Below are 27,990 nucleotides of genomic sequence, written 5' to 3'. Positions count from 1 at the left end.
TACCAAAGTACTACTGTGTTTTTTTTGTTGCTTACTATAACAGTTATTATTATTACTATTTCCTTGACTCTCTGATTAAACGTCAAGGCTTTTAATATTTGTCCAGATAAGAATACCAATGAAAGCTCGTCTGGTGCCCCCGTCCGTCATGCTCTCTACTTCCTCCTTGTAGGAGTGGGACTCTTCACTCCTCTTCCTGCTGCTGCCTTGGGAGGGGCGGGGCTAGGAGTAGAGGGGGCGGGGCTAGAAGCCGGCTGGGCCTTGGGCTGAGGGATCTCAATGGGGAGTTTGGGAGGGATGATGGTTTTCGGAGTCAGAGTTGGTTTTGCCTCGGGGATTTTCTCTCCGTGGCGGTACACACTGACCTGCAGAGGGAGAGGAGAAGACACAACGGTTTCTACTCCACTGCACGTACGTACAACGTTTCAGAGTGAAGAAAAAAGTCTAGGGGAGGATTTAGATTTTCTTTTTCATTTCAAGCCAGGGCCAGGCATTAATAACAAGGTCACCTATCAGATCTGAGTTACACACAAGTGTGATCTGTGATCACAAAGATATCTCAGCGAGAATAAAAGCTTTGTGCCACAGATGGTCAGCTCTGAGTAAAGCCGTTCATTTGTGTTACACAAGCAGGGACACTCACCACTATATCCACAGACTCCCCTCCGTATTTGTTCTGGACGACCATGGTATATCTGCCAGAATCCTCCATGGAAACACCTTTGATCGTCAGACAGGCAAACTTGCCCTGGTCCAGGGAGACCACGTACTGAAACATGAAATCAAAAGGTTAAAGAAGTACGGAAGCCAGCACAGTTTAACATGATTTAACACGCCTACCACTGAGTTTGGTTTAAAAATAGATTCATCTGTTACTAATAAATATCTAGTCTGAACCACAAAACGACCGATGTCATCAGTGTTGGAGGACATGAGTAGATGTTCACAGACAACAGTCAAGATAGATATTTTTGACTAATTTCCTTCTCTAATATAAAACCTGCCCTCTCGTTTGCAAGGTCTGGGCATTAGTACATTTTTATGGAGTGACAGTTAATCACATGCCTATTAAGAGAATTCATTTCAAAACCTCTATTGGCCTAAAAAAATAATCAAATACAGCGTAAACGGATGAAAGGTAGCCGCTGTAATAAAATCCATGATATTAGATAATTACGGTTGCTTTGTAACAAAATATTAAAATCACTCCCTGTATAGTTTTACATGAATCCCTCTTCCTGTTCTGCGTTTCAGTGCGATGTTCTCTGGATCTGTATGTATTTCTGTTTGTTTTTCTGTTCACATCTACAGCCTCCTCTGGGGCGAGGAGGTAGGGAAGACACTCGGGAGGTTTGAGAAACATCACCAAGGACATCAGTTCCCGTTTTAGACAGATTATTAGCAGGTGAGGGAATGAATAAAGAAGGGGGCAAACTTCAACACGTATTCCGCCTGGACCGCGGTTTCTCAAACTTAAATCTTCAAAGCCGCTCGGAGCCGCAGGATGCTGATGCTGTTGAAAGAGCCTCCACTGACTGGGAATCGGCTGTGGACTTATGCTGGTTGGCAAGTAGGTCAATGAGTTATGAGAGGTAGATTTGTTCCATCACGGATCCAGGAGTGTGCTGATTATGCTGGTCTCAATGAAAGTATACAGATGCCTCCGGTGAGGGATTGGAACCGGCGCTGAAGTCTCACCTAAAAGCAGCTCGAGGCCCTTTGGGTCCCTTAATCCCCATCACCTCAGCGTTACAGATGGAGACTTCCAGCAGGGGAATCCATCGGTTTCCAACACGGAACTAAAGTGCATCACTGGGGATCTCAGTTTCAATTACTCACTGTACTTAAGCCCTATATATACCATCTCAAATATTTCCAATACATGGATATAGCTTTGCATTTCATTTAAAGGTAAAATCATACCTTGTTCTGTCAAGATATTAAAACTGATATTCTACTCAAAGCTGTACATTGCACTTTGACAGTACAGTACACTGTAGGACGCTCCCCATATGAAACCATAGTGTGTGCAAAATATTGAAACAAAGCCACAGGAAATAACCTAGAACATAGGTACTAGTACACAAATACAGAGTGCAGAAACCAGTATTTCTAGGCAAGTAAATAAATAAACCTAATTAATAAGGTAATTAAGCATGGGAAAGAAGGAAGGGGCGGGGTTTAGGAAGTGCTTTTTGTTTCTGTGGGTGAGGCGGCAGCCTTTACCTGATCGTCAGGTTCCACATCGGCTCCGTTCTTCAACCAGGACACCTGAGGCTTGGGGTCCCCACACACTGTACATGTTAAACTCAGGGTCTAGAAAAGGAACAAACGTACATCTAAGATATGCACACATTTCACAGAGACGTGAATCAAACCTACACGTACCTTCTTTTCCATAATGGTCACCACATCGGGCAGTCCTCCCACCACCTTACCACGGTCTGAAACAAACCATCGTTAATAGTACCAAATATTCCTTATTATTATGGTAATGATGAACTTTGGGTCTTCATTTTCTGCAAGCCGACTAAATAATCAGTGTCTTTTTTGCTTCTTCAATGTCTGAATATGAAATGTTTTAAACATAAGTAGAAGGAAAAGCACTGAAGGAGGAAACTCACTCTTCTCAGCGTAGGCCTCGGCCCTGAGACACAGAAAATAAAGTTAGAGACCTTCTCCACACTCTCACACAGAGAACCAGCAGCACAATCATCATACCGGTAGTGTCTACCACCGTGTGAGCTGAAATGTACTTTGCAGTATTAATTTGCCTCAAACTTAAACAGCAGGGGGGCCTACTACCAGTTGTAAAGGTATTCCACTCTACATCAGACGGAGACAGAGGAGAGGCAACAGGGTTAAGCAGCGTGTGTTGGTTCTATATTCGGCAGGATTTTATAGGACAAAGCAATGTAATCATTATTTATAACGATATACTGATGTGATGTATGCAGAATGTTTGTGTGTCACAATGTAGTACAGGTTTGGTTATGGTCTGTTTTCCACTTCCTGCCTTACAGCCGTGGTCCGGTCGGTTGCCACAAGGTATTCTGGGTAACTACATCATGCTGAATTTTACCGCAGGACTTAGCAGAATCTTTTCTGTGGTAAAAAAAAAATAAAAATAAAATGCTGCTTTGTAATCAGTGGGTTGAGAGCTGTCGGAGCAGCATGGGAGGTCAGAGGTCAGCAACGGGACCAGATGGCTGGGGGAACTCTGCTCTCCGCTCTGCATATTGATGCTCAATCAAAAGGGCAACAGGGTGTCGCGTGTTTCAATGCGTTTTGTAAAATCTTGTGCTTAAATGTCCCTCTTTGAATGTTAATTGGAGAAGGGATTTAGACAGTTACCGCTCCACATGCAGTGTTTAGTGTGTGGAGTTCCAATTGATTTTCTTCTAAATGGATTTGCAGAATTCATAGTGTGGGCTTTAGCTTTGGCCCAATTAGCCAAAGGACCCAAATGCATCTCTGCTAGTTGACTGCTTCTATTTTTCAAACATTGATTTTTTTTCCGCCTCAAATTATAATATTATGGACTTTTTCAAACAGCAATACTTCGGGGTTTTGGATACACTGTAGTTTTTCAAATTTTGAAATGTTCACGATTCCTCCATTGGAGCTCTATTTACTTAAAGTGTGCTTATAGATAAAATGCAAACTCTCGCACAGAAAAGTACATTAAACAACGGCATGGCTGAGTGACAGTGTTTCAATGGAACAGTTTTAAACAGTAGAGGATGTGCTACTACGAACAGAACGGCAACCGTCAGACATTACTCTTAGTTACCGCATGTCAGACGGGCAGCGATGAAGCAGAGGAATATCAAATGTGAAGGGCACACTGATTCATCCATAGCGGAGTCATTCCGACAAAAGCAATGCACACAGAAAAAAACACAGATTTGAGAGAGTCTTACTTGAGTTTCTGGAACTCAGCGAAGGCCTTCTCATAGACTGTAAAAGACAAACACAGGATTTCTGTCTTCATTCTAATCGTCACTTTATTTTGGAGCAGCAGCATCGAATGCTGGTTAAATAGAATTATTTGGCAAAAAGTATATCAGTACACTACTTCTTGTGTAGCTTCTGAAATTGAGATGTAATCCAATATTTTGTGAAATAGAACTCTAACGGGAACAGAGGAGAGCAAACTGCAGACGTATTACAGCCAGATCTGGAGCCTACAGGGACGAGTGTTTGATACTCCACAGATAGTCCTGGTTGGAGTATCACTTCAAAGTCTTAAGTACAGGCTGAAGAGCTCCATAAAAACAAGTGACTGTGTCGTTTCCAGACTGCATTCTGAATAACAAGGCGGAGTGAAGCTGTGAGAAGGTACCCACCGTCACCACTGAGGTCCAGCTTGCGTTTATGGGCGTTTTCAGCGTCGGCGATTATGATGGAGTACATCCCTTTATCCTTCTCCATCGGCTCAATAATCTGTGAATCAATCAAGTCATATTAATTAACAAACCTTTCAACTAATTATTGTCCAGCTATTTATTTCCACTCGAATCCAGGGTTTAAAAATAGATCCATTCATCTACTGGGTAATCACATCTATAAAGATTTTCACACAAACAGCAAAATGAAGATTTAATGAATTGAGTTTAATGAATTGTGAAATGTATGATGTTTTTATTCATTAGCAACCGCGACAAAGGTGACACTTTCTAATCGTCTCCTCTAAAAAAGGCTTTTAAGCAACAACGCCACTGCCTGAGGGGCTTCGTCATAAAAAATAACCATGTACGATCCAGCTAGAGGCATATACTGTTCAGCAATGTACAGGAGATGATATACCTCCATGGTCGCCATAGCAGGGGTTCCTCCAATCACAATCTTGTCACTGTGGGAGAGTTTAGTCTCACTGAGGAGAAGAGAGGAGAGGTGAGTGAGTGTGAGTGTGTTTATCCGTGAGCAGATGACGCCTGGTGTGGCGGTAATAGAAATTCATGTTTACATGCCTGCCTAATGTTACGCATAGGGAGACCAATCTCTCCCTCTCTTGTTATCTGTCGCTCTCTCTCACACTCACAGAAAGAACAGGGAGAGGTTAAAAATCTAATCTCCATCATTTTTGTTCTTTAAATAATTGAATAACAGAAATACCTCCACGGCTGCCCGTCCCTTCCCTCTCTCCTTCTTTTGTTCCTTTCTTTCCGTCTGCTCTCCCTCCCTCCACCACATCTTTTAATCTACAGGGTACGGCGGAGTGCTTTTAACCTTGCTCCTTTATAGAAAATGATAGGGGTGGGATTCTTTTTGCACAAAACAGGGCCGTTTTACTGCAATAACCAGGATAATGAAAACACTTGCCAACAGCCATCACAAGTTTTATTATGTTGCTTATTGTTTTTGCCACTCCCGGCAGTTTTACTTGAGAGGAAAGCAAAATAATGTGTTTGTGGTCAGCAGGTTTATACGCAGACGTGAACGAATACGTGTATTCCTCTTAAAAACACCTACAAACAACAGTGGAGTGTTACAGTGGTAGCGGTGCTACTGGTTGTGTCGGTGTCATACAGAATTCCTTACCCATGACACCAGGTGATGTTCATCTCGGAGGTGTAATACTTCATGTGACACTGCAGCTGAATGCCTGTTGCTGTGCAGTTAATCACCAGCTCCGCTGCACTGGGTCCTGGAGGAGGTGATAGGGGTTGTGGAGGGGCACATTCGAAATGAGAATACAGATCAGATAGATTCCTCCCATCTGCTGCTGGATAACCTGCCGTCTCTGTGGCCACTACACGGTGCACTTCACTGCTCCGAATTAATCCAATAAAATCAAACTCCAAACATCTGCAGCCATTTGTTGCATCTATTTTGAGACTTTATGTGTAACCTTGATCCAGCTTGCAAAACAGAATTGTACTAATGACTGTTTTTTTTTATGCTACCTTCAATAAAACCCTTCAAACATCCAAAGCTGCATTAACCTTTTCAGCCGTTTTATGTGACAGTGTGTCCGTGTGGAACTTTACCCGCTGCACATTGCAAGTGTACAATGGCGTCATCCACCTGGTCACATCACCATGGTTTTCCATTATCGCAGTAATGAACCCTTTTCTCCTCTGCAGCCCCGGCTGTAACAGTCGCTGCAGAGCTGTCAAGTGACTGTCTCCTAAAATAGGAGTAAGATGCTCCTCCACACTCACTGTGACAGCGCACTGGAATTTTAAAGTGATTTCACCACATGATGACATGATGGCCAAATGCTTCCAGCACGACAACTTCTGCCACAAACTGATAAGTGTGTGTGTGTGTGTGTGTGTGTGTGTGTGTGTGTGGGATTTGAAAACAGAAATGTACCAGCCTGGTGATGGATCTACTAAATCTCTTATCAATGTGGTGCGACTGTGTTGTGTTTACATAATTTGCACTCCATCCCTTCAGTGGGCAGAGAATGATGATGGTGTTGTTTAGTACAGTATTTAATACAGATATGCGTAAGTGAGATAATTGATGCCTGTGTGTTCACCTCTGTGTGTGTGTGTGTGTGTGTGTGTGTGGGTGTCTGAGTGTGTAAAAGGCAGATACCCACCAGCCAGCTGGCTGATCTTGTTTATGGCATCGTCAAAGACTGGAGGAGAGGCAGAAAAACATGGGGTCAGAGAAAGAGCTCGGAGGAGGGAAAGTCGTCACGCTGCCCTCTGGTGGCAGAATTCAAAGCTCAGAAAGGTTAGAAAGGTGTTCCCTTTCAGTGGATTCACTCGGTACAACATATGCAGTCTGTTTAAGGCTCAGCGCGACCTAACTGAACACCTCTATTCACATCTTCTTTCCACAGGTTCCTGCCCAGATACCTGCAGTGCAGCGATGTTGAGTCTGATGTCATACACCCGGTTTGTCGAGAGGACCCCAGCGGTGCAGCTTCTCTTTACATGAAAACACGCCAGCATGAACATGTCCCATTTGTCTGGGGGTCGTCCACGCCAGGAGTTATAGACATTTAAACTTGTTCACCTCCACATCCTGTGACTCAGCACCCTGTTTTAACAGGATTCACTCAAAATGACTGTACTCTGGTGGAGACACTTCTTAGGTAAAATGGCAAAAAGCTTGTGAAGAGCTTTATCTCTCAGCTCATCATTAAATACTAACTAACTGTAAAAGGATATTACTTTTCAATTCTGCTATCAAAATGCAGAAAAACGAGCTTGAAGTAAGACAGAATCTGTTTATTTCACACAAACTTTTACAGGAACTCAGCAATACAAATTCAGTAGGACAGATACTGTATGGTTACCTTTTCCGGAGATGTCAATTTGGCTCATGTCTTTTCCTCTGTCGTCACTGATTGTGGCCTTATAAATTCCTGCTGTCTTCAGTGAAAACTGGAGGAGACACAAACAAGGAAATCTAATAGTGTGTAGGGGATATAGGAGACAGAATCTACTTGTTTATCTGAACACATCATGAGATCTGATCCATATGTCGACTACACCATATAACCATGCATGTAAATAATAGGATTGTACAGTTCCATAGCATTCAGAAGAGTAAAAGTACCAAGGTGATATTACCAGTTTAATTGGCAGTTTACAGACTCCTGATCCCAGGTCAGGCTTCACGTCAGGGATGAGCTCAGTGTCTTCTTTGAACCAGTGGAACACCGATTCCTTCTTCAGGTTAGCAACCTGCAATGGAGACCAATCACTCATATTATAAATCATAATGATCGTTAACTAGGATCAGGGGTTGTGCTGAGATCATCAAATCTCAGCGGCACCAATTAAGTCTTCGATGGACGCAGCCCATTAATCTTTAAAAGTCACTTATCAGGCCCGAGTTTAGATGTGCTGCACTTCTTTGCATGGCAACCAGGGCGATTTAACACTGGAGGCAGTGTTTCCCCTAGAATTTTTTTCATGCCCGGTGGTACCCACCGAAAAATCCCTAAACAGACAAGACGCGTGGGATGGTGTATTGGTGCAGTTGGATTAAGTCAGGTGGCACAGCAAGCAGTCTGCAATTCTGCAATTATTATATTTGCATTCAACATTTTTGTTCAACCAGAGTGTATTCAAGGTTTTCAAGGATTCAAGGAGAGAGTGACATATTAAGGTGCCGGTTGATGGAAATGATCCAAAATTAGGGGCTGGAAAAATATGGCTGGAAAATGAGGAGCACCACATTAATAGCTACAGATACTGTAAAACACTAAAACGACATATGAGTGCATATATTGTCTTATTTTATCAAGTAAAATATAAGTTATGGGTTTACTCAACAGCCTTATAGTTCATAGAAATTCAGGGAGAATCCAAAACAGTCATAAAAAGGCTTATTCATGGCAGGCAGGCAGGTGGTTGAGTGGTTAGAGTGCATGCCATTTACCCATGTCTGCATATATGCAGCAGCCTCAGGTTCGAATCCCGGCTGGAGATCCTTTGATACATGTCACATCCCCCTCTCTCTCCCATGTGAAAAGTGCGGAGTTCAACAGCACGTTACGTCACGTCGTAACGGCATTCAGGCAGCTGCGATGACAACTGTCACTGATCTGGGTTCATTAACAGACTGTACTGTCCGTACGTCAACGTCACTCATGTGAGCCCGCTTTTAGTGTATGCTCGACACAGAGACAGCAGACTACTAGTTTGTAAGCTACCTGGCTCTAGCAGTTCGCGTTAGCGGCTTATAGTCACTCACGTTAAGTTAACGTTAGTAAGCTGGTCAAAATTGATCATGGATACATTTGTTTTTAAACGTCGTCGGACGGAACAACAGATGGCGGTGGCGGGCGTGTTGGATAAAACTACGGACGCACCGTTGACACCTGCAGGGGAAGATGACCACTCGGGTCCCGGCTGTTAACGGAACTATTCACGTTTCGCTGTCTCTGTCTCTGTCTCTCACTGTGTGCGTGTTTATAGCTGCGGGAGGGTGTTGTCAGCGCCGCCGCCAGGATTCAATGTCAATGTACGCACAGAAACGGCAAATACAACAACAAATGGAAAAATACTTTTTTAAGACAAAATCTAATGTTTTCAGTATCAGTGAAACAGTAGTGTATATCATGGTGATAGGCCCCGGTGCAAATAGGTTTTTGTGCCCTCCATCCCCGACCTAAACACAAGCGCACGCTTGTGAGCACTCCACGCACGCACGCACACGCTTGGACACGCACGCACAGTACGGTATGATAACTCTGCCGGCCCGGGGAGAGAGACATGCATCGGCTCGGCCCGCAGTGCTCAGCAGCAGAGAGGTGACGAGACTAGAGCCGAGCTGTATTGTGTAGTGGAGAGGGGCCAACACACGCTATGCGTAATTGCGCACACACGCGCGATCGTCCTCTCAAATGCGGCTGCATCCGGCCCGGTTCAGCAGCATCCATTTTTTTTTTCCACCTTCAAAAAAAGTCCTCCCAGTGCGTACTGGATTCCGGCTGGCAGCGCCACTGGGTGTTGTTATATATTCACATTGAAATTCTGACATTGATTTGAGCCCCACCGCCGTATGAGTTAGCCCCACCGTAGTTGAACCAGAAAAAATACTCTGGCGCCGCCACTGGCTGCGCGGAGGCGCTCCTAATGTAAATGATTATTGATTTATGAATGAATTGATAGGTGGCTTATTTTTGGCATATTCATTTTTTTTTTTTGGCCTGGCGGCAGGTCTCCTTGGCCTGTACAATGGTAGGGGAAACACTGCTGGAGGTGTGCCGGCGTTTAGAGATGTTTTCTGTGTATGTAGTTCCATCTTGCAAGCAATGCCATTAAAGCAGCATACCTCAGATTTTAGACCTCATATAGATGCAAATCCAACAAGTAAGTCATGTGTGAAAAGTTCCGTTTATGTGGCGATATCTCAACGTGTGCTCTCTGAGCAGATACTTTCACCTACTTTCATCTCATGGTAATACAATCCCTCAAGAGGACTTTATATTGTATATTATATATTATTAATATATATAATATATTATTAATATATTATTATTGAACAAAATGCATCGGAGGCCAACTGCAAATGAAGCACATTTCTGCTTGTGATGCTTGTGAAGAAAGAAGCTACTGTGTAGAGTCACAACATTTACTCCACTTCATTTACCACAAATGTCTGTTGTGTTTCTATATTATTCAAAATGCAACGGATTAAACAGACGTGAGGTGGAGATTTTCTTGAGGGATATGAACAATGCGTTATGCCCCCACTAAATCTCAACCTTATCATTACACAGTGTTTTCCCATCATGCACTCTGCCTCCTTCCATTCGTGTAGATACTCAGCAGTAACTGATGCATGTGTTTACCTTGCAGACCAACGTGACGGAGCAGTCGTCTCCAACCTGAAGTGACAGGAACTCACTGAAGTGGGGACCTTTAGTGGACATGAGAGGTTAGCACAAGTACTCCTGGACCTTCCTTGTATAAGATGACCTATGACCTGCCTTATACATAATTATGGGCTTAACGTTCTTGCAAAATGCCACTAAGGAATCAACACTTGCATGGTAGCTGTTCCATACATTTCTAAATTTGGGACTTATTGTCGTGTAGCATTCAAAGTGGTGTTATTTTTCCAGAGTTAATAGTTTAAGTAATGCGGGTGTTTCTTTCCTGTACACTCATTATTCGATTAGTTGTCTCCCAGGCAACATAGTGCTGAGCTGGTCTCAAGGAGAGCAGAGGATGGTACAAGCTGAAGAGCGCATGCCGTTTTGTATTTCTTACCCTCCTTGACTCTGATGTACTCTCTCCTCTGGTAGTCGGCCTCAGCCAGCGCCGCTTTGAAAGCTGTGTGCACATACAGAAACACATAAATAGATGATAATTAAAAGATCAAAGTGTTTCCAGTCGCTGCTATAGATTCTGTGCTAATAGTCCCCTGCATGAGAGTGGAATCCTGATTCATGAAGTCAAACTTCTTTAGTTTCATCTCTGGGTGTCCTTCATACAGAACAGCTTCAAACCCACCTGAGCATTTACCAACGGAATACATTTCCATAATGGAGCACATACTTATACAACATATGTCTGAACAGGTGGAGTCCATTCTGGCTCCGGCTCGCCAACATATAAGGAGGAAAATAAGGACTTTAATATAGCAAGCCCTTTTTGTACTATGAAGGCTATGAAGAAGTGTTTGGTCAATCCTGTGCTGTAGATAACAATTTAAACACAAAACGATTGTATAGATGATAGTTGTATAGATGGTGATAATGCTATTTTTTGTTGCCTTTTTGGTTCCAAAGATTTTCTGAAGAAAGCACATTTTTTTGGTCCTGATGTATTTCTTAGTTATGTGGTTGATTTCACACCCACAAAGCAATGGCAGCCAAGATGGGTGCTTTGTTTTAAGGCGCCATCATGCACTGCACTGACGATGCATGAACCAGCCGGCTGATGGTGAACCAGCTCAGTCCAGTCGGGGGGAGTGGGGCAAAGGGAGCTGAGGAGCTGAGTTCCCATGAGGCCGAGCTGAATCCCCCGGGGCAGAGTTTGTGAACGCAGCCGTCGAGAGGTGTAAAAATGTAATTAGGAAACTGTGGCGGGCCGCAGTAAGCAGGTAATTCATGGATCGTCATCAGTCCTAGCAGGGGTTTCTTACCTTCTCCAATCAAAACCAGCGAGCTCTGTCCTTTCCCTCCCCCGTCTGTGATCTGGCAGGTATACGTCCCCTCGTTCTCCTCGGTGAAATGGTCCATGATGAACTCAATGATGCCCGTAGAGACGTCGTGACCCATCTTGTTGGGCTGCAGAAAATAAAGTGGGTTGTTGTAAAAATAAAAAGAGGCCACGATACACTCCAAGGTAGACTTTGTGAATATGAATTATGTTTCAGACTTTGATGTTGCCACAAGCAGCCGACTGAATCTCTGTCAGCGTACAAAGAGGAAGGACGGACAATTCTTTCAACTTGGAGCCAGAATTTCTTCTTTTTTTTTCCATTTCTCCCTACATGCCTTAAACTACAGTGTCACATCTTACATCAACTCCAGACAGTTCCTTGTTGTTGGCAAAGAATTTGTAGGTGACATTGGTCGAAATCTCCTCAGCCTGCAGCCAGAACCTCATTCTGCCTCGCTCCAAAATCTTATAGGCCAACTCGGATTTCAACGGGATGACTGCAGGAGGAAAGAGAAGAAAGGACAGTTACCAATTCAAAAACATCATTGTGCATATGCACTAATTACTTATCAGGCAGTAGTTTATTACTGCGAGGAGAGGACAGGAGGCAAAGGAGCAGGTGAGGTGAATATTGGTTAGGCAGGTGATGCAAAAGCAGGTAAGATTTTTGGGATCAAATAAAAGAGAAATGTGCTCCTAAAAGAAAGAAAGAGAACCAAAAGGTTCAAAGCGAGCCACAACAAAGCAAAATGGGGGCGTAAAAAGGGAGAAATTGATACAAAGAGAGAGTGGATAAAACAGATTAGATGCAGCAGAGAAAAAGTGTAAGAGGAGAGATTAAAAAGAGAGAGATTATGAGGGATGGACAGTCAACCAGAGGTACCTACTTGGGTGTCTGATTTCATAGCTGAGCGCCAGCATCTTTGTCAACTCTGAAACATAAAAAAACAGCTTCATCATTTCATGCAACCATGGGCACAAACAAGCAATTAAAATGCATCGTTCTCTTTGTACACAGATCTTATCACACACGTTTGGCTGCTGCTTCAAACACAAAGTCTGGAGTTGTTTTTTACAGGACAGATAAATGCTTAAAGCTTAAAGACGGAAGGAAATACAGCCGTAGGAAAGACACTATAGCCATTATCGAGGCTGCTTGTTCTCAAGTACCTTTGATATGAGTGAAAGAAATCAAATCTTTTGTACGGGGAGTTTAGAATTTGTAAATTCGGCTGAAAGAAACTGTAGGCCAAATGGGAAGCAATCAGCGTAAGGCGCGCTGAATAATAACAGTAAAGCCTACTAGCGTAGTGGTGCAATAGAAGGAAAATGTTGTGAAATTTCTAGACAGAACACACATGCTGCCCCAAGCATTGCATTCATCAGATGTGTAACAGAATTGTTTGTTGCCTCCACGCCAGCGTGATCATGTGAAAACTTTCATCTCCGTTTCATCCTACACATCGCCTCCTTTCCTCCATTAGTAGTTCTGATGTGTCAGTGTTGCAGTACGGCTGTTCGATGATCCAAGCATGACATATATTTGCAGGCACTACTCCAATAGACTGGGGAAACAAATATTTACTGTCATTTAATGAACAACCCTGTAATTCTCCTGGACGACCACCATGGGGCGACAGCCTTACAGAAAGTCCAGATCCCAGAACTGGTCTTTCATCTCTCAATAGCAAAAGTGCTAATATGACACATGCCAGACGATAAACGACAAGGGCCATGGCCGCCAGGGCTCAGGGACATAAATATATATATATATAAATATATATATATATATATATGAAAAAATATATGAATAATATATGAAAAAAAAGGAATATATATATATATATATATATATATATATATATATATATACACACGTATACATACATACCAAACACTCTTCTCTCTACCTACTTAATTGTGCATAATGATGCATTAAAGCATGTTACTTTTTGCATGTAAAACAACAAATGTAATTGAGAACTGCCACCTATGTAAAAGTTCCAAACAGAGGAGTTCATATTCATTAGATTACTGGCTGGTTGACTCACCTTGAACTTAAGTAACCTTGTTTCTAAGCTTTAGTCTGAGTCTTTCATTTAATGTTCTGTTTCCCGTCTAAAGAACACAATAAAAAAACATTTCTAAACACGCCTTAGAGCATCCGAGTGTAAAACTTAAGATTTTTCTTTTGATCATTTCACATTTCTGCACCATTAAGTCTTCATATCATATTTAATTTTAGTAGATTGTCACCCGGCCAATCGAGGGTCTCAAGCGTCGAAGTTAGTGTGCCGAGTATTTTTATTGGACAGCCAGGAAATCACAAGGAATCAACAGAAACCCTGACGCCGGCCTATTCTTAATTCATTCAGTTATTGGTAGGCATTCAGCCATAAATAAATGTCCTCTTTTATCAGCAATAAGTCAGTAGAGATCCTGTATTGGAAAAAAAAAAGGAAAATCCTGTTTATGAGAGTCATTAATCTGGTTTATTCATATTCTTTGAATGAAGGTGGTGGCCCAGACTTAAGCAAATCTTAATTCTAAAAGTAGTCGTCCTGCTTAAAATATAACATTTTAATTACAACAGGAACACGACATGTGTTAGTCTAGGCAGTAAATAAATTAAACAAATCTTATATTGAATAATTCAGATTTCTGTACATTTTGGAAGCCAGAGTTTAGCTGGCTCAGCAGCAGAGCCATCGGTGGATCATACCTTCAGTGGAGATTGTGTAGCTGGAAGACACTCCCTCTGTGCTGGTGACAGAAACGGAGTACGACCCAAAGTCCTCTTTGTCGGCATGCTTGAAGATCAGCTTCGAACTAATATGACAGGAAAGAGATGGTTTAAGATTTAAAAATATTACTTTTTTACAGTCATTTTATCATCCTGTGTGTGTGTGTGTGTGTGTGTGTGTGTGTGTGTGTGTGTGTGTGTGTGTGTGTGTGTGTGTGTGTGTGTGTGTGTGTGGTCTTACTGGCTGCCTTCGGTCTTAATTACAACTCCTTTGGAGAAATCTGTAATTTCTTTGTAATCTTTCTTCCAGATGAACTGAGAGCCCTCGTTTATTTGACAGGACTCGAACGACAGAACGATGTCACCTGACTTCTCATCCACAGCACAGGAAACCTCCTGGGATCCTTGAACACCGAGAAACACACGGATAAAGTCATCTTTTCTTTTTCAGAAATGGATGTTTCTGAATGAAAGTTACCTTCCACAGCCTTGGCAACCACAGCGTCGGAGGCCATCGAGGCCATGCCCACTCCTGCTGCGTTGACTCCACGTACTCTGTACGTGTAGCTGGAGTCCGCCTCCAGACCTGTTACCTAGGAAACAAAACAGTTACAATAATGGACTTTCTTGCAGTATGATTTTGTTCAGAATCTGTTGTAGATCTTTGGTAACTTAATTGGCAGATGAGAGCAGTAGTCAGGCTAAATGATGAGATCCAGCACCTAATATTTCACTTATCATAGAGATAAGAATATAAATATTCTTTGCACAGTAATCATATATATAACATGTTTGTCACGCATGAGAAGAGAGTGCTTCTACTTGTTATTCCAAACCAAGCATGTCCATCCACTTCCTTAGCTTAGCTCATCCAGTAAATTATTACTTCCTCCACTAGGTGTCAGTGTCTCACAGTTTACCATAATAGTACAGCATTGACTGCATTGTGAGGAGACATATAGCTGGTATATATATATATATATATATATATATATATATAGCAGAGACAAACAAAAGTATAGAGCAGCATATTAGAAAACTTTCTCCGCAATAATATTTGAGGGTTAATACATACTTAAACAATCTCTTAAAGCCCAAGCTGATCAACTGGCATACCATTATGAAGTTATTAGTCACAACTTCAGCACTGATTAACTATCTACGCGTTGCATTGTCACTTATTTTTGAGAAAATAAATGTGTTTAATGAGCAGCCGGCTCGCTTCGTCTCCTGTTTTTGTCGCAGCCTCTGAGCCTAATTATAATAATAATCAGAGGAGGAACTAAATTGCAAACAGGGAAGAAGAAACAGGGGAAAACAGTTACATGCATACATTTATATTCATACGTGTTGTGGCTTCCCAGCAACAAAATAGATCCAGGAATTTACATATACATATATTTGATTGAACTCTTCAAGTTGTTTTCTAAGAGCTGATTGTTGTTTCATGGATATCTGTTCGGAGCTCCAACCATTGGGAGATTTTTTCCTACTTTTCCAGTTAAGTCGTACTGGTTTCTTGAGGGAATAGTGAGGGCTACAAGTAAAGGGGTCTTGTGATTTGGTTGAACATGTGTTGAGTATATCCTCATACATTTACCATAAACCATATAAAAGATTGTCTCACCTTGAGGAAGCGGTGACTGACAGCCGTCTCATTGGCTGTTGTCCATTCAGAAGTGCCCACCTTAGCGTACTCGACATGATAACCTGTGATTGGTCCGGAACCAGTGTAGACGGGCTTTTTCCACTCGATCAACAATGAATGATCTCTCACTTCACTGAAGGTCATGTCGTAGGCGGGGCCTAAACCGTGTATAGAGACGGAGAAAAGAGACACAAACATTTCAGGGACATCCAGTCTCTCACTTGAACGTCTCAAGGCCTTTTGGTCGATTTTGGTCAAGATTAAAGGCCTGTGACCACGTGAGTCAGAAGAGGACACTAACCAGGCTCTGGCATAGTCCAGGCCTCGCAGCTGAAGTCAGCCGAATGTTTGGCAGCTGCTCCAAGGCCAACCAGGTTGGCTGCATACACCTGGAACTGATAGACCGCGCCCTCCGTCAAGCCCTCCGCCTGTGGATGACATGTTACCATGGTTACCAACATGCCCACGATCATCATCTTAACAAAGCTTATCCGGAGATCCAAACTGACCCAGGTAATTTCCTTAGAACCATGTTTTACAGAAAGTTGGCATGTATGCAGGAGTGACCTCAAATAGTCATCTATGCCACAATTTCACAGTCGCAATAATGGGAACATGCAGCAATGAAAGAAAGGATCGTTTGTAATTAACAACATGGCATATAAAAATCAAATAATAGATCGGCTTTGTTGCACTACATCCCTGAAGTATTTGCATCCAATGTATGCCCAAATACACACATACTTATACCTTATAAAGTCTTTCTGTGACCGCTGGGATGTGAACCTCCCTCCACACCGTCGCACCGCTGCGTCTCTTGTCCACATAATACTCCTTGACGCTCGATCCTCCAGAGTGATGAGGCTTCTTCCAGTTCAGAACCATGGAATGGCCGTCACAGCTCAGCAACGCAATGTCGTAAGGAGCGGAGGGGGTGGCTGAAAAGGCATAACTGAATTTTAACACCTAGAAATTACAAAAGAATTATAAAACTGATCTCATCAGTATCGATAATAATGATCAAACATATGGCGATACTGACTGAGTGCAGCCTTGACGGTCAGAGGAGCGGACTCCTGGGATTCATCACTCAGACCCAGCTCGTTGATGGCCTGGACACGGAACACGTAGGTCTCTCCTGCGGTCAGACCGCTGACCACAAACCTGCAGAAACAACCATCACACGCATGAGGATCTCCTCGTACAACGTTACCAACACTGAAGAACTAGTTTCTGTTTCACTGAAAACATACTTAGTGTTCTTGCGAGGTTTGTGATTGGCTGAGGTCCAGTCCTTGGACCCCTTCACACACTGGTCGATGTAGTAGCCAATCAGATTGTTGGGTTCCTTTGGAGGAGCCCACTGGATGAGAACAGAGGTGTTTGTTTCCCTGGTAGCGATCACCTGACCGGGAGCAGATGGCACACCTAACGACAACACAAAATAGCATAAAATGATAAAACAAAACAATAACAATGGATTATCACGAACACAACAGAAGCTTGACTGTGAATGTATTTCACCGCTGTAGGAATCTGTGTAATAATGAAAAGAAATGGGGAGAACAGACCTTTGAGTTGCGGGGTTTCAACAGTTCCAGTCGGCTCCGACGGCTCGCTGACTCCATAAATGTTGCCAGACAACACTCTGAACTTATATTGTTTGCCCTCGGAAAGGTCAAAGACGGCGTAGCGGGGAGACCGGATAGGAACCTGGGTGTTGACGCGCTGCCAGGCTCCACTCTCGACCAAGCACTGTGAGACAGAAACAACGGGCTCACTGTTACTGGACATCGATGGGTTAAGCTACGCTTTAGCCTGGATTTATAGCATTGTTCATATGAATCTAGTCAGTTCACAGCAGTCTGATTTCCTGGACCAGCACAAGGAAAACTGCTATTTTCATTGCATAGAACTTATTCAAAAGATTAAAGAATGTATGGTAATTGATGTGTCAGCTGTTCTTTTAATCCGCTCCTGGACTTCCAAGAAGAAAGACGAGCGTCCGAACACATATCAGCCTTTAAGCCCTCGATACACTGCTTCTGGATCAAACCAGAAGAACATGCATTCTGCTGACAAGGAGTACAGTGTAGTATTAGTGTGCAGTGTAGTAGTACTGCAGTATTTGCAGCAGCATTGGTGACAGTGTGACGTTGTCCCTTACCTTTTCTATGTAATACCACATGGGGGCCTTGCTGGAGTAGTGAGGGGCTTTCCAGCTCAGAACCACATAAGTCCTGTCTGTTTCCGACACACGGATCCCTGATGGAGCGCCGGGGGGCTTCCCCTCGGCTACGAAGCAGAAACACACACATGGTAAAGCTCACATACGTATGTGCACCGCTGCAGCCGTTGTATTCCTCCTCCTCCTAGTATTATACTAGAAGGATATTATGGATATAACATTACACATGCTGTAAACTCACCTTCAATTTCATCATGGTAGGACACAACTTCTAGTTTCCCTCCAAGTTTTTTGGCTAAAAAGACAAAATAAAAATATTTTCACCAATCTCTGAAGGTTCGAGATGAAGTTACAGTGTTTTTTTTATTATTTATTGATCATTTGGTCAAATGTATGTTTATCATTACAGCACATCAGAAGGCATACATTACTGTTCATCACATAATGAATCAAATTATATCTATATCTATCTATATATCTATAGATATATATCAGCATTTTCTATATATCAGTTTTTAAACAATGATCACAGAAGGAACCCTCTTTTACAACGACTCTAAAATGTAGCAGAGTGCATTAAAGCAGTTTAAAATGAACATCATCATCAGATCTGCAGTATGCCATGAAAAAAAAAAGTGAACTCTGAATGTTAACATTAGACCATCATTGTAGAGATGTAACGTGTATGAAAGGTGTCTCTACCGATGCACTTGAACCCACCATGGAGCCTCTCGAACTCAGTGGGGTCCAGCGCGGCGATGGGGTCGGACATGCGGGATGCTTTGCTGACTCCGTGTGAGTTGACTGCTCTGACTCTGAAGTGGTAGGCATGTCCCTCAAACAGCCCCGACACCGGGTATTTACAAATCTTAATGGGGTGATCATTGCACTGGGTCCAGTTTTCAGTTCCAACCTCGCATCTAAAGCAAAAAAAAAGAGAATAAGAACAAAGAAACATAACATTTTGGGATTTTCAGGTCAGAGCTGACAATGAATATTGAAATACAGCAAAATCGATCAGTGTGAAGTAAAAGGAAGGATTCCCTGTTCTGTACCTAAATACATTTATTCCTTCACTAGTAGTCAAGTAAACGCTATGATGATGACTGACAGCAAAACGTCTTTATGTTGGTCAGGTTATCAATTTATGGTGTTTCTATGAGTAACTCCTACTTGTCCACAAAGTATCCCAGGATCGGCCCCTCTGTGGTGGTATTTGGGGGTTTCCATGACACTATGACATAGTCCCTATTGGCATCGTGGATCTTGATGTCCATAGGGGCGCCGGGTGCACCAGCGACTGGGGGAGGACCATCTTTGGAGGAAGTAACAGTGACATTTAATAACCATATTATAAGCAAGTAACACATATTTGAATAAGTAGCAACGGGGATTTATAAAACATATTAAAAATAATCAAAAAATCCATTACAATTCGATAAAGACCCTTTTATTGTCCTGTTACCTGAGACGGAGACGAATGCACTGTGCTCTGCGGTGCCTCCTTGAGTGACCATGCGTATTGTGTAGAGGCCTTCGTCATCTTTGAAGAGGTTGGGAATAGACAAGGTGGTCACTCCTCTGCCCGTCTGGATCTTCACCCATTTAGAGTCAAACAGACGCGTGTCTGAAAAACACCCAGGATCAGAAATCCATCATTTATAATTGGCATATCAATGAGATTCAAATGAATATAAAATATGTACTATTTTCACTATAATTAATAAGCATGAACACCGTAACACATTCCAGTGTTTACACTGCTCCGCCTCCGGCTGCCTGTCGTCTAGCTTGGGTCTGGCAGGCAGTACATATATTAATTAGAGTGTCACGAAATGCTACTTTACAACCATTACCATCTCTATACCACTGTGCCTCAGGCTGCAGGTTGGCCAGGTTGGGGTTCAGGGTCATGGTAACACTCAGAGTGGCAGATTCTCCCTCCGAGGCAAACACCGGGCCAAACTTCTCCAGAAACGTGATGTGGATTTTAGTGAAATTGATCTTGGGGAGCATAGCAGCTGAGAGAACGGGGAGAAACAGAGAAGGAGAGAGGGATGGTGGTGACGGCTTGTTGCTTCACATACTACCTGAAAGACACAGTAGTGATGCTGATCTTGTCATTTCTAGACATGCAGGACGCTGGATGTAATGATGATGCTAACCTGTATAAGGCAACCACGCATATGAACAGGATTCCTCCTCCTGCCTGTACCCTACATGATTCAAACACAAAACAGTAACGAAACTGGTGAACAAGAAGACAGAAGGTTATGGATGGTGTCTTATGCTTCCGCGTCGACACAACGCAAGGGGGCTTGCGGACCCCTTACGTCCTTGCGGACCCCCCTTACGTCAACGCAAGGGCCTGACGTGTACCTCCCAAAAATCCTAGACGCGCGTCGAGGCGACGCAACAGCAACGCAACGCAACAGCAACGCAACACCAACGCAGCGGCATCGGCTGTGATTGGTCCGCTAACTACATCCGCTGGAGACCGCTATCCGGTTTCCACTCATAAACACCGCCATTTAAACTTTTAAAAGGCTACTTTTATTGTTTGCACCTCGTTTTATTGTTTGCACCTTGTCGCTTTTGCACAAAGAAATAAAACACCAAGTTCTGAAAAATTGTGGACGTTTAAAGCCGGAAAGTAAACAAATACGCTATAACGAGGCTAACGACGATATACGTCAAGAGTCTCGGTCAGTCGGTCAGTCTTTACAAAAAACATAGCGCCCTTTACCGGTGTGGCTTTGAATTGCATTTCGACACGTAAACCCAACGCAGAACCATCACGGTCTCCAAGCAACTGCGTGGCCGTTGCGTTATCACTACGCGGAAGCATAATCAGGCCTTTAGAGATACGTGCCTGGGGTTGTATATTAAGATTCAGTTATCATGAATGGAACAATCACTTGAGATGTTATTGATATACATTAAAGGAACACTGTGTAGCAATTGGGGGCATCTTTAAGCATAGATTGAATATATTATTAATACTTGTTTCATTCAGTGTAAAAATAAGATTGTTATTGTTAGAGCTGCCATTGTGCATTGCAAACATGTGACCTCTAACCAACGTTAGATACTTAAAGACTCGTCCTGGTAGGACTTCATGATCATCACCACACACCAACATCAGACTTACTCTTGACAATGATGGAGGCCTGACTAGAGGCTTGTCCATGGCTGTTAGAAGCCACAGCAGTGTAGAGGGCAGTATCATCAGTTGAGCATCTATGAAAAGAAAATAAAAAAAACACAAATATCCAGGTCAAAATAATCAGGATTCTCATAGTATTGTGATCAAAATATCGCGTAAAGCAACCTACAGGTTGTCAGGGTTTTATCCTAGCAAGGTTCTCAGTGACATTATAGCTGTTAATGTGAGCCTTTACTAATATTTAGTCATTTGTAAAAACATGGGAAACGCCTCCATACTAGATGTGCTGAATATCCACAAGGATCTGCTCCAACACAACTGTAAACCAATGATGTAGTGTCAGCAGGGATTTGCCTTTAGAAGTGTACGAATCACACCAAATGAGCAATAATATTCCTAAAGTGTGCATTATACTGACGGAGTAAAGGCGAGGGTAAAGCCCCTGTCACACATACAGTAGGAGCTGCAGCGTTGCCGGTCAGTTGGATGCTTAAATGTAAGCCTGTCTTCTTTGAAAAGAGATGACGGTGCTTTTCAGGCAGAACTCGTTACGTTTCCAAGACAGTTTGACTAAAAAATGCTTATTTTGTAAGCTTCAAATCCTCGTAGGATGTAGTACATCCCTGTCTGTGTCTCTTATGATTTGCATGCTTCCTCTAAATTATACTTGCATGAGATGTTCCTGCTTTTGTTCCCCCTAGAACCGTAAGGCCACAGATGTTTGACAATCTTAGCAAGGCTCCGAGCAAACTGCAGAAGCTTCTGATCTAGACAATCGAGTTCTGTTCTCACATCAGTGCCAACGCTGGGTTTACAGGCTTGTTGGAGAGATGTTGACAGACAGACTAAGATGCACAACAGGGCTGCTACAGGGTGAACGTCAGGTTTTTAGCCTTGCTGTCACTCCACACCATGCATTCATGACTAGAAGCTCAATCTCTTTCCTTCTCTGTTTCCATACTTGTACGTGACTTCATCTTCCTGTCCCCGTCTGTATCCTTTACTCTTCCTGAAGCTCTTTTCACTAACTTTTCCAACAGCATCATGTTACGCCAGTATCAGCTAACATGGGAATTTCAACCCATGCAGAATGGGAAGGCTGGGATAAGCATAAGGTGATGCTCTGAGATTATTGGCAGAAGGGACTACTTTGCTGAAGGGAGGAAGCAAATGTATTTAATCATCCAGTAAACCCTCCAAAAGTACAGAAATGTTTTCACTGGTGTGTGTGTGTGTGTGTGTGTGTGTGTGTGTGTGTGTGTGTGTGTGTGTGTGTGTGTGTGTGTGTGTGGTTGTACAGGAATGCTAAGGATCTACGACTGAGAAGTTGGGGGTAGGGATTCCGCATTTTCTTACAATTACGACACGCTGCTGTTAATTTGAATTTCAAAAGCGATGTGTCCTCCAGCCTATTTTTAAACCTTTTTTTCTCCACTTAAAACACACAGTGTACACGGTATTCTATCTAAGAGTCCTGTAGGAGGGTGAAGGGGTTAAGGAGTAATCGTTGTAACAGACGGAAGGAGCTAAAGGTGACTTGATCCAAGGAGAGGGTGATGACTAAAAGAATCCTCGAGGATCAAATAGCACTGAGGTCAGCACTGGGAACAGCTGAGCTTCCTCAGGCTGCAGGGCGGGCAGTCAGATGACTCTGACGTCATCACGCTAGTTTAAATTTGTGCGGCAAGCCTGAAGGGACTGAAGAAAAGGATTTTCTGATGATTCAAAACAAAGCTTCGGAAAAGGTCGTAGGTAATAAGTCAGTGGCCCAAGAGGGCAAGGTCAAGAATAAGTTATGTGTGGCAGTGAGTCATGAACTACAAACCCAGTAAATGGACAGGAAGTGTGAAAGCCACTTGGATTTTTCATAATAATGAACTGAATGGTGTCCTTAAAGCCTAACACACATGTAATGAATGCAATGTGTCCTTTTTTCTAATTGCACCTTGGGATCTGCAGAGAATGAACTCCACCGTTAGCTTCAACCACGTAATGTCCAGAGGACAAACTCAGGATCCCACCATCTTTGTACCTGAAATGGAGGGGAATTACTTCATAAATAAAGAACAGAAATTGAGCAACAAAGAAAAGGATGAATGTGTTTTAGCTCTTCCTCACCATTTGACAGCAGGCATGGGGAAGCCCTCAACAGTACAGAAGATCTTGATTGGAGTGTGGTCGTACACGGTGTGGGACCGGAGTCTGGCCAGGAAATGTGGTCCTCTGATCATGGGCTCCTCACGCACATATTTGTCCCCCAACTTTGTCTGTACCTAGACAAGAAACAAGAATACCGATGACAAAATTAATAATAATAAACACCTCCTATTACATCCTATTTCTATACTACATCATAGTATAACAAATACACATTAATAACTGTTTATTTGTTTAAAACAATGGGGTTTAACTACTTTTGTCTCAACATATGCTCAGTATAATAATTGGACACATTCATCATCCTATTTATATGCAAGTTTGAAAAGGGAAAGCTCATAGATTCTTACCACATCCTGGATACGAACGTGTGTTTTATGCTCATATCTTTCCTCCATCTCCTTAGAACTAAAGACAAAGAGTCGGTCAGTTTTGATCAGTGTTTTCCTTGTACATACAAATATGGTACATGCGGTTAAAAACATTTGACAATAGCCTAATATATGAGTACATCTCTACCCAAACAACATGTTTGATTCCACATCGTTTCTTGTAGTTTTCATAACTTGAAATACTTTTAAATGAAGCTTATCCATTACAACCAAAGTTAAATGAGCACATTCCTCTTGGAAACTTCGTTGTCACCCAGTGCACTGAAATTTCAAATGATCAATAAAGTGAACATACTGTGGCGGTTGTGTGTTTACAGTATAAGGATTAGAGATGGACTCTTCCGTGAGACACCAACTTAAAGCAGGTTTCATCTGAAGGCTCATGTTGTTGGCATCAGAGAGCACTGAGCCGCCAGAAGAGAAGCGTCTTAAGAGGGTGCATTACAGGCTGAGAGCTGAAGACGGAGACACAGCCAGCAGCAGCTCTGAGTCCGTCTTTCATCACTGTTGTCCGTAAAGCCTTCAGGCTTGATGTCGCTCCACCAACGCCACCGCAAACTGCAGGGAAGTGACCTCGAGTCCAGAGATTCAAGGGGATCCTGAGAGCTGGCAGCAACAGACGGAGACGGAGGCCGAGGGGGCCATGCTGCATACGCTATCAAAGAGGAAGATGACCAAGAGGACTGTCTTGTGTTGCACGTGGATGCCAGGTTTGTAGTATGAAGACCATTTACGCAGCCTGTGGGATTTGTGGGTTTGTCCAACTTGTAGTGTGGTGCATATTGTGGTTGTTTGACTGTGCCTGGAATTTGTCCAGTCCCTCGAGGAATCATGCTTTTTACTTCATAAATCAGTGTTCAGGTCACGTTACACATACAAGCTATATACTCAAACCGGTTAGGGAAATAGGCTCTATACAAGCACTACCACTCCGTGAGTAAAATCAACTAAACACTGGTTAAAACAGAACTATAAGTGTCCCAAAGGGCAGACCGGTGTGCTGTTAGCTCCTTATTAGCAAGAAGAAGAAGAAGAAGAAGCAAGAAAAAGAGAGCAGAAGCAACAACAAGATTTTTGAAGTGGTCAGTATAGACGTGAAACACAGCACACAAAAACAAACATATCCAAACACTCGTTACTAATCATGGCCGTGTTAATGAACAGCAGAATGTGGAAAAATGTCTCCCCCCCCCCCATAATACAGCTTCTCAGAGATACCTATGTAGTAAAATCAATCCAATCTACTTGAAATCTACAATGTTCCCGGTGTTCCTTTCAGTCGATTCACAAACACAGACGTGACCTAAAGACACTAGTCACACTTTAAAAGCGGTTATAAAAAGGTGAGTTTTAAATGTGGATGGATCGGATGTGCTTTGGGAGAAGACTCCAGAGGGAGGGGCAGCTGTGGAGAACGCTCTGGTTTGCTGCCTGGTCCTGATGGGAGGGGTCAGCAGGTTAGCCACATTGATTTTCATGAAAGACAGCACTGCTTCTTGCTTTGACCTCCACATGCTCCATCCTCCATCACACTTTATTTAAGCATCCCTCTTGTGCCCCATCACTTCTAAAGGCTCCAAGGTTACATTGCACCAAATGCAGCATCTTTGCCTGAGACGTGGCCTGCAGCCTCTATCTCTAGGACTTTGGAGTTTTTCCCAGAACAGAGGAGGCTGCTTCCCTGTGTCCTCCGTGTGTTTATGTCACGAGGTGTTTGTCTTTTGTGCAAATCCAGCGCCGTTTACTGAGTGGATCGATTGAAAGGGAACAATTATTAAACTACTATTTGTGTTATACGTCGTTCCTCTCCTTCAGGGAACAGAAGTTAGAGATATACGTCATCAGCATCAGACTTTTGCTGTGTGAAATGTTGACCAGTGTCTTAAGCATGAGAAAATATCTAAATTAAATGTGCCTTCTTGCAGCCCTGATATTATTTACAGAAACATCTGGATCCATAGTTTTCCGGAGTAGCGTGGCCAGCTCAGGGTTAGATTGGTTGTGATGTTAGTGTAATGTTAACCGGGTAAGCCTTCCTATTATAACCCAGTGGAAGCTTACTACTGTTACAATACTACTGTTACAATACTACTGTTAGCTTCATGTTTGGCTTATAATTACCATGAGAGTGTAACATGTACCTGCTGTATTCCTTCACCACATATTTGCTCTGCTTGTGGTGGTATTCATGGTTGTAACTCCCCGCTTTCTTCCACACTGACATGGTGACACTGTAGATACTGACCTGTAGGACCGGCAACACACACACACACACACTGACATGGTAACAAATTACACAGATCCACATTTACAAGTCAGACCAGCAACACAGCAGACAAATACAGGGCCTCCACCCCTAAAGGATCGTCACAGCGACGTCAGGAAGAAAAGAGCCGGTTAATTATTCCAGAAACAACGTCCCGTCTTTCTGTCCTTTAATGAACCGGTGCTTTGCAACAACATGGTATAAGATTAGAGGACGACACATCGTGTTTACGGCCCCTGCAGAAAGAAAGGCCCTCCTGGAATTTGGACACATAGAGTTGGCCATGACTGACAGAAACAAACACAGCAGTCTTACTGTCAGCTTCAGGAATGACAAGGTGACACTGTATTGATTTAAAGATGCCAGTAACACACACACACACACACACACACGTATATAAACAAAAGGCATGGAAGCAGAGCAATGTGTATGAACAGTAACTGACAGTGCAGCTGAACCAAATCAAGCATGAGCAGTTATTTATTACAGTTACATATAAAGTGGCAGAATGTGAATACGGTTATTTTCCACTTTAAAGACAAGTGAATGAAACAATACTGAATTAAACATGAGAGGATTGTTTTGTAGTGTGAGCTCTGTAAAATAACAGCTCTTATCATAACAGGTTTTCTATTATTCATATGCAATATCCGGCACTAGCAATAACGACGGGGACACAACATGAACGCTGATGATCCTCCCACTGATACAAACAAAGAAAGAAAGGGAAACACACACTGACATCAACACGTTTTACAGTGTACACACCAAAGCAAGAGCATAACTTTGTCCTACAGCATGCAGCCGGAGCGGCGTTGGAACATAATTGCCTTACATCACCTGAGTCCTCAGAGACCAGAAATAAGGTCAGATGAAACATGAAGCGATTCCCCCTGAAACCTCACCCTGAAAGCTGCAGAGGCTGCTCCGATGGCAAAGAGGTTCCTGTCTGCACATCTCTGAAACACTGACCCAGCATGTTTAACTCACTCTAATGCTCCAAAACTGCCAGTAAAGCAAGCAGGCGATCAGATCGATTACATTATGATGCCCGAATGATAACTTACATTCCTGGTTGAATAATGTGGCTGGGCAGTAGGGACCCAAAAATATGTTGTTTTTTTTACCCCCGTCTGTCGGTCCAAGCCGATACTGTAACAGCACAAATGCTTGCCATATGACACCCAAGCCTCACCCACTATAACAGTGAATCTTTAAAACGCTCAACCATGACCATAAAACCTCTGAACAGTTGGCTGCAAACACTGGCCGTGTGCTCCCTAGGGGTAATTGTAGTACAATAATGACTCGTTTTTATTCTTGATTTAAGATGAAATTAAGTGAATAGATCAACACACTGAAGCAACATTCCTATGTGTCCATTTTAACTGAATAAGAGTCTAACTATAAACACACACAGGGACCTGCTGTCCCGTCTCAACTAGCGGTTAACTCATTTATTCTGATTGGATTCCAGCACAACCTTCACAATTCATATGTCCTATCAGTCATCACTTTAAGTACCATCAGCTATGGTTAAGGGCCACACAACATCTCTGGGTCTTGCCCTAATCCCTCCACCCCACTGAGCCACACCAGCTACACATGGGTTTGAAACACAAGAAGATTCAAAGCTGAGGATTCAGAGGTGATTGAAACAAAAAAGTGTGTGAATGAAAATCATATCTTTCTTACCCCTTGAGGTTTTGTTTGCAGCGACTTCGGTTGTCAGCCTGAATCCACCGGGAGTCAGCCTGAACCAAGTACCAGGCCAATGAAACCACCACCCGTCTCCAGCCGACCCCCACCTGGCTCTCCCCGAGGCCTTAAAAGGAAAGAGAGCTG

General features: G+C 42.9%; 1 protein-coding gene across 2 annotated transcripts; it reads right to left on the bottom strand.

The window, feature by feature from the left end:
• Positions 1-43: 43 nt before the first annotated feature.
• myom2b (myomesin 2b) lies at positions 44-27,971 on the bottom strand. 2 transcript variants are annotated; one of them, XM_084011849.1, is made up of 39 exons: positions 27,841-27,971; positions 26,021-26,124; positions 23,838-23,895; positions 23,449-23,603; positions 23,276-23,362; positions 21,316-21,404; positions 20,330-20,380; positions 20,021-20,185; positions 19,630-19,791; positions 19,338-19,479; positions 18,885-19,084; positions 18,406-18,459; positions 18,144-18,271; positions 17,548-17,731; positions 17,230-17,404; positions 17,019-17,140; positions 16,727-16,914; positions 16,278-16,404; positions 15,956-16,134; positions 14,807-14,921; positions 14,570-14,732; positions 14,308-14,414; positions 12,473-12,517; positions 11,946-12,082; positions 11,566-11,710; positions 10,689-10,751; positions 10,268-10,335; positions 7,536-7,649; positions 7,259-7,346; positions 6,554-6,592; positions 5,545-5,650; positions 4,810-4,876; positions 4,350-4,446; positions 3,924-3,960; positions 2,625-2,647; positions 2,389-2,444; positions 2,227-2,316; positions 644-769; positions 44-365 (listed from the first exon to the last, which is right to left on the bottom strand). In XM_084011849.1, the coding sequence occupies exons 2-39, from the start codon at positions 26,101-26,103 to the stop codon at positions 156-158; spliced, it is 4,245 nt and encodes a 1,414-aa protein (XP_083867975.1). In that variant the 5' UTR covers positions 26,104-26,124; positions 27,841-27,971; the 3' UTR covers positions 44-155. The 2 variants fall into 2 exon arrangements, with proteins under 2 accessions (XP_083867975.1, XP_083867976.1); XM_084011850.1 differs by lacking the exon at positions 26,021-26,124 and having other exon boundaries at positions 27,841-27,952.
• Positions 27,972-27,990: the final 19 nt, after the last annotated feature.

This window comes from Eutrigla gurnardus (genome assembly GCF_963514095.1).
Source record: "Eutrigla gurnardus genome assembly, chromosome: 1".
Lineage (NCBI taxonomy): Eukaryota > Metazoa > Chordata > Actinopteri > Perciformes > Triglidae > Eutrigla > Eutrigla gurnardus.
This window is presented reverse-complemented; position numbering and strand designations above follow the sequence as displayed.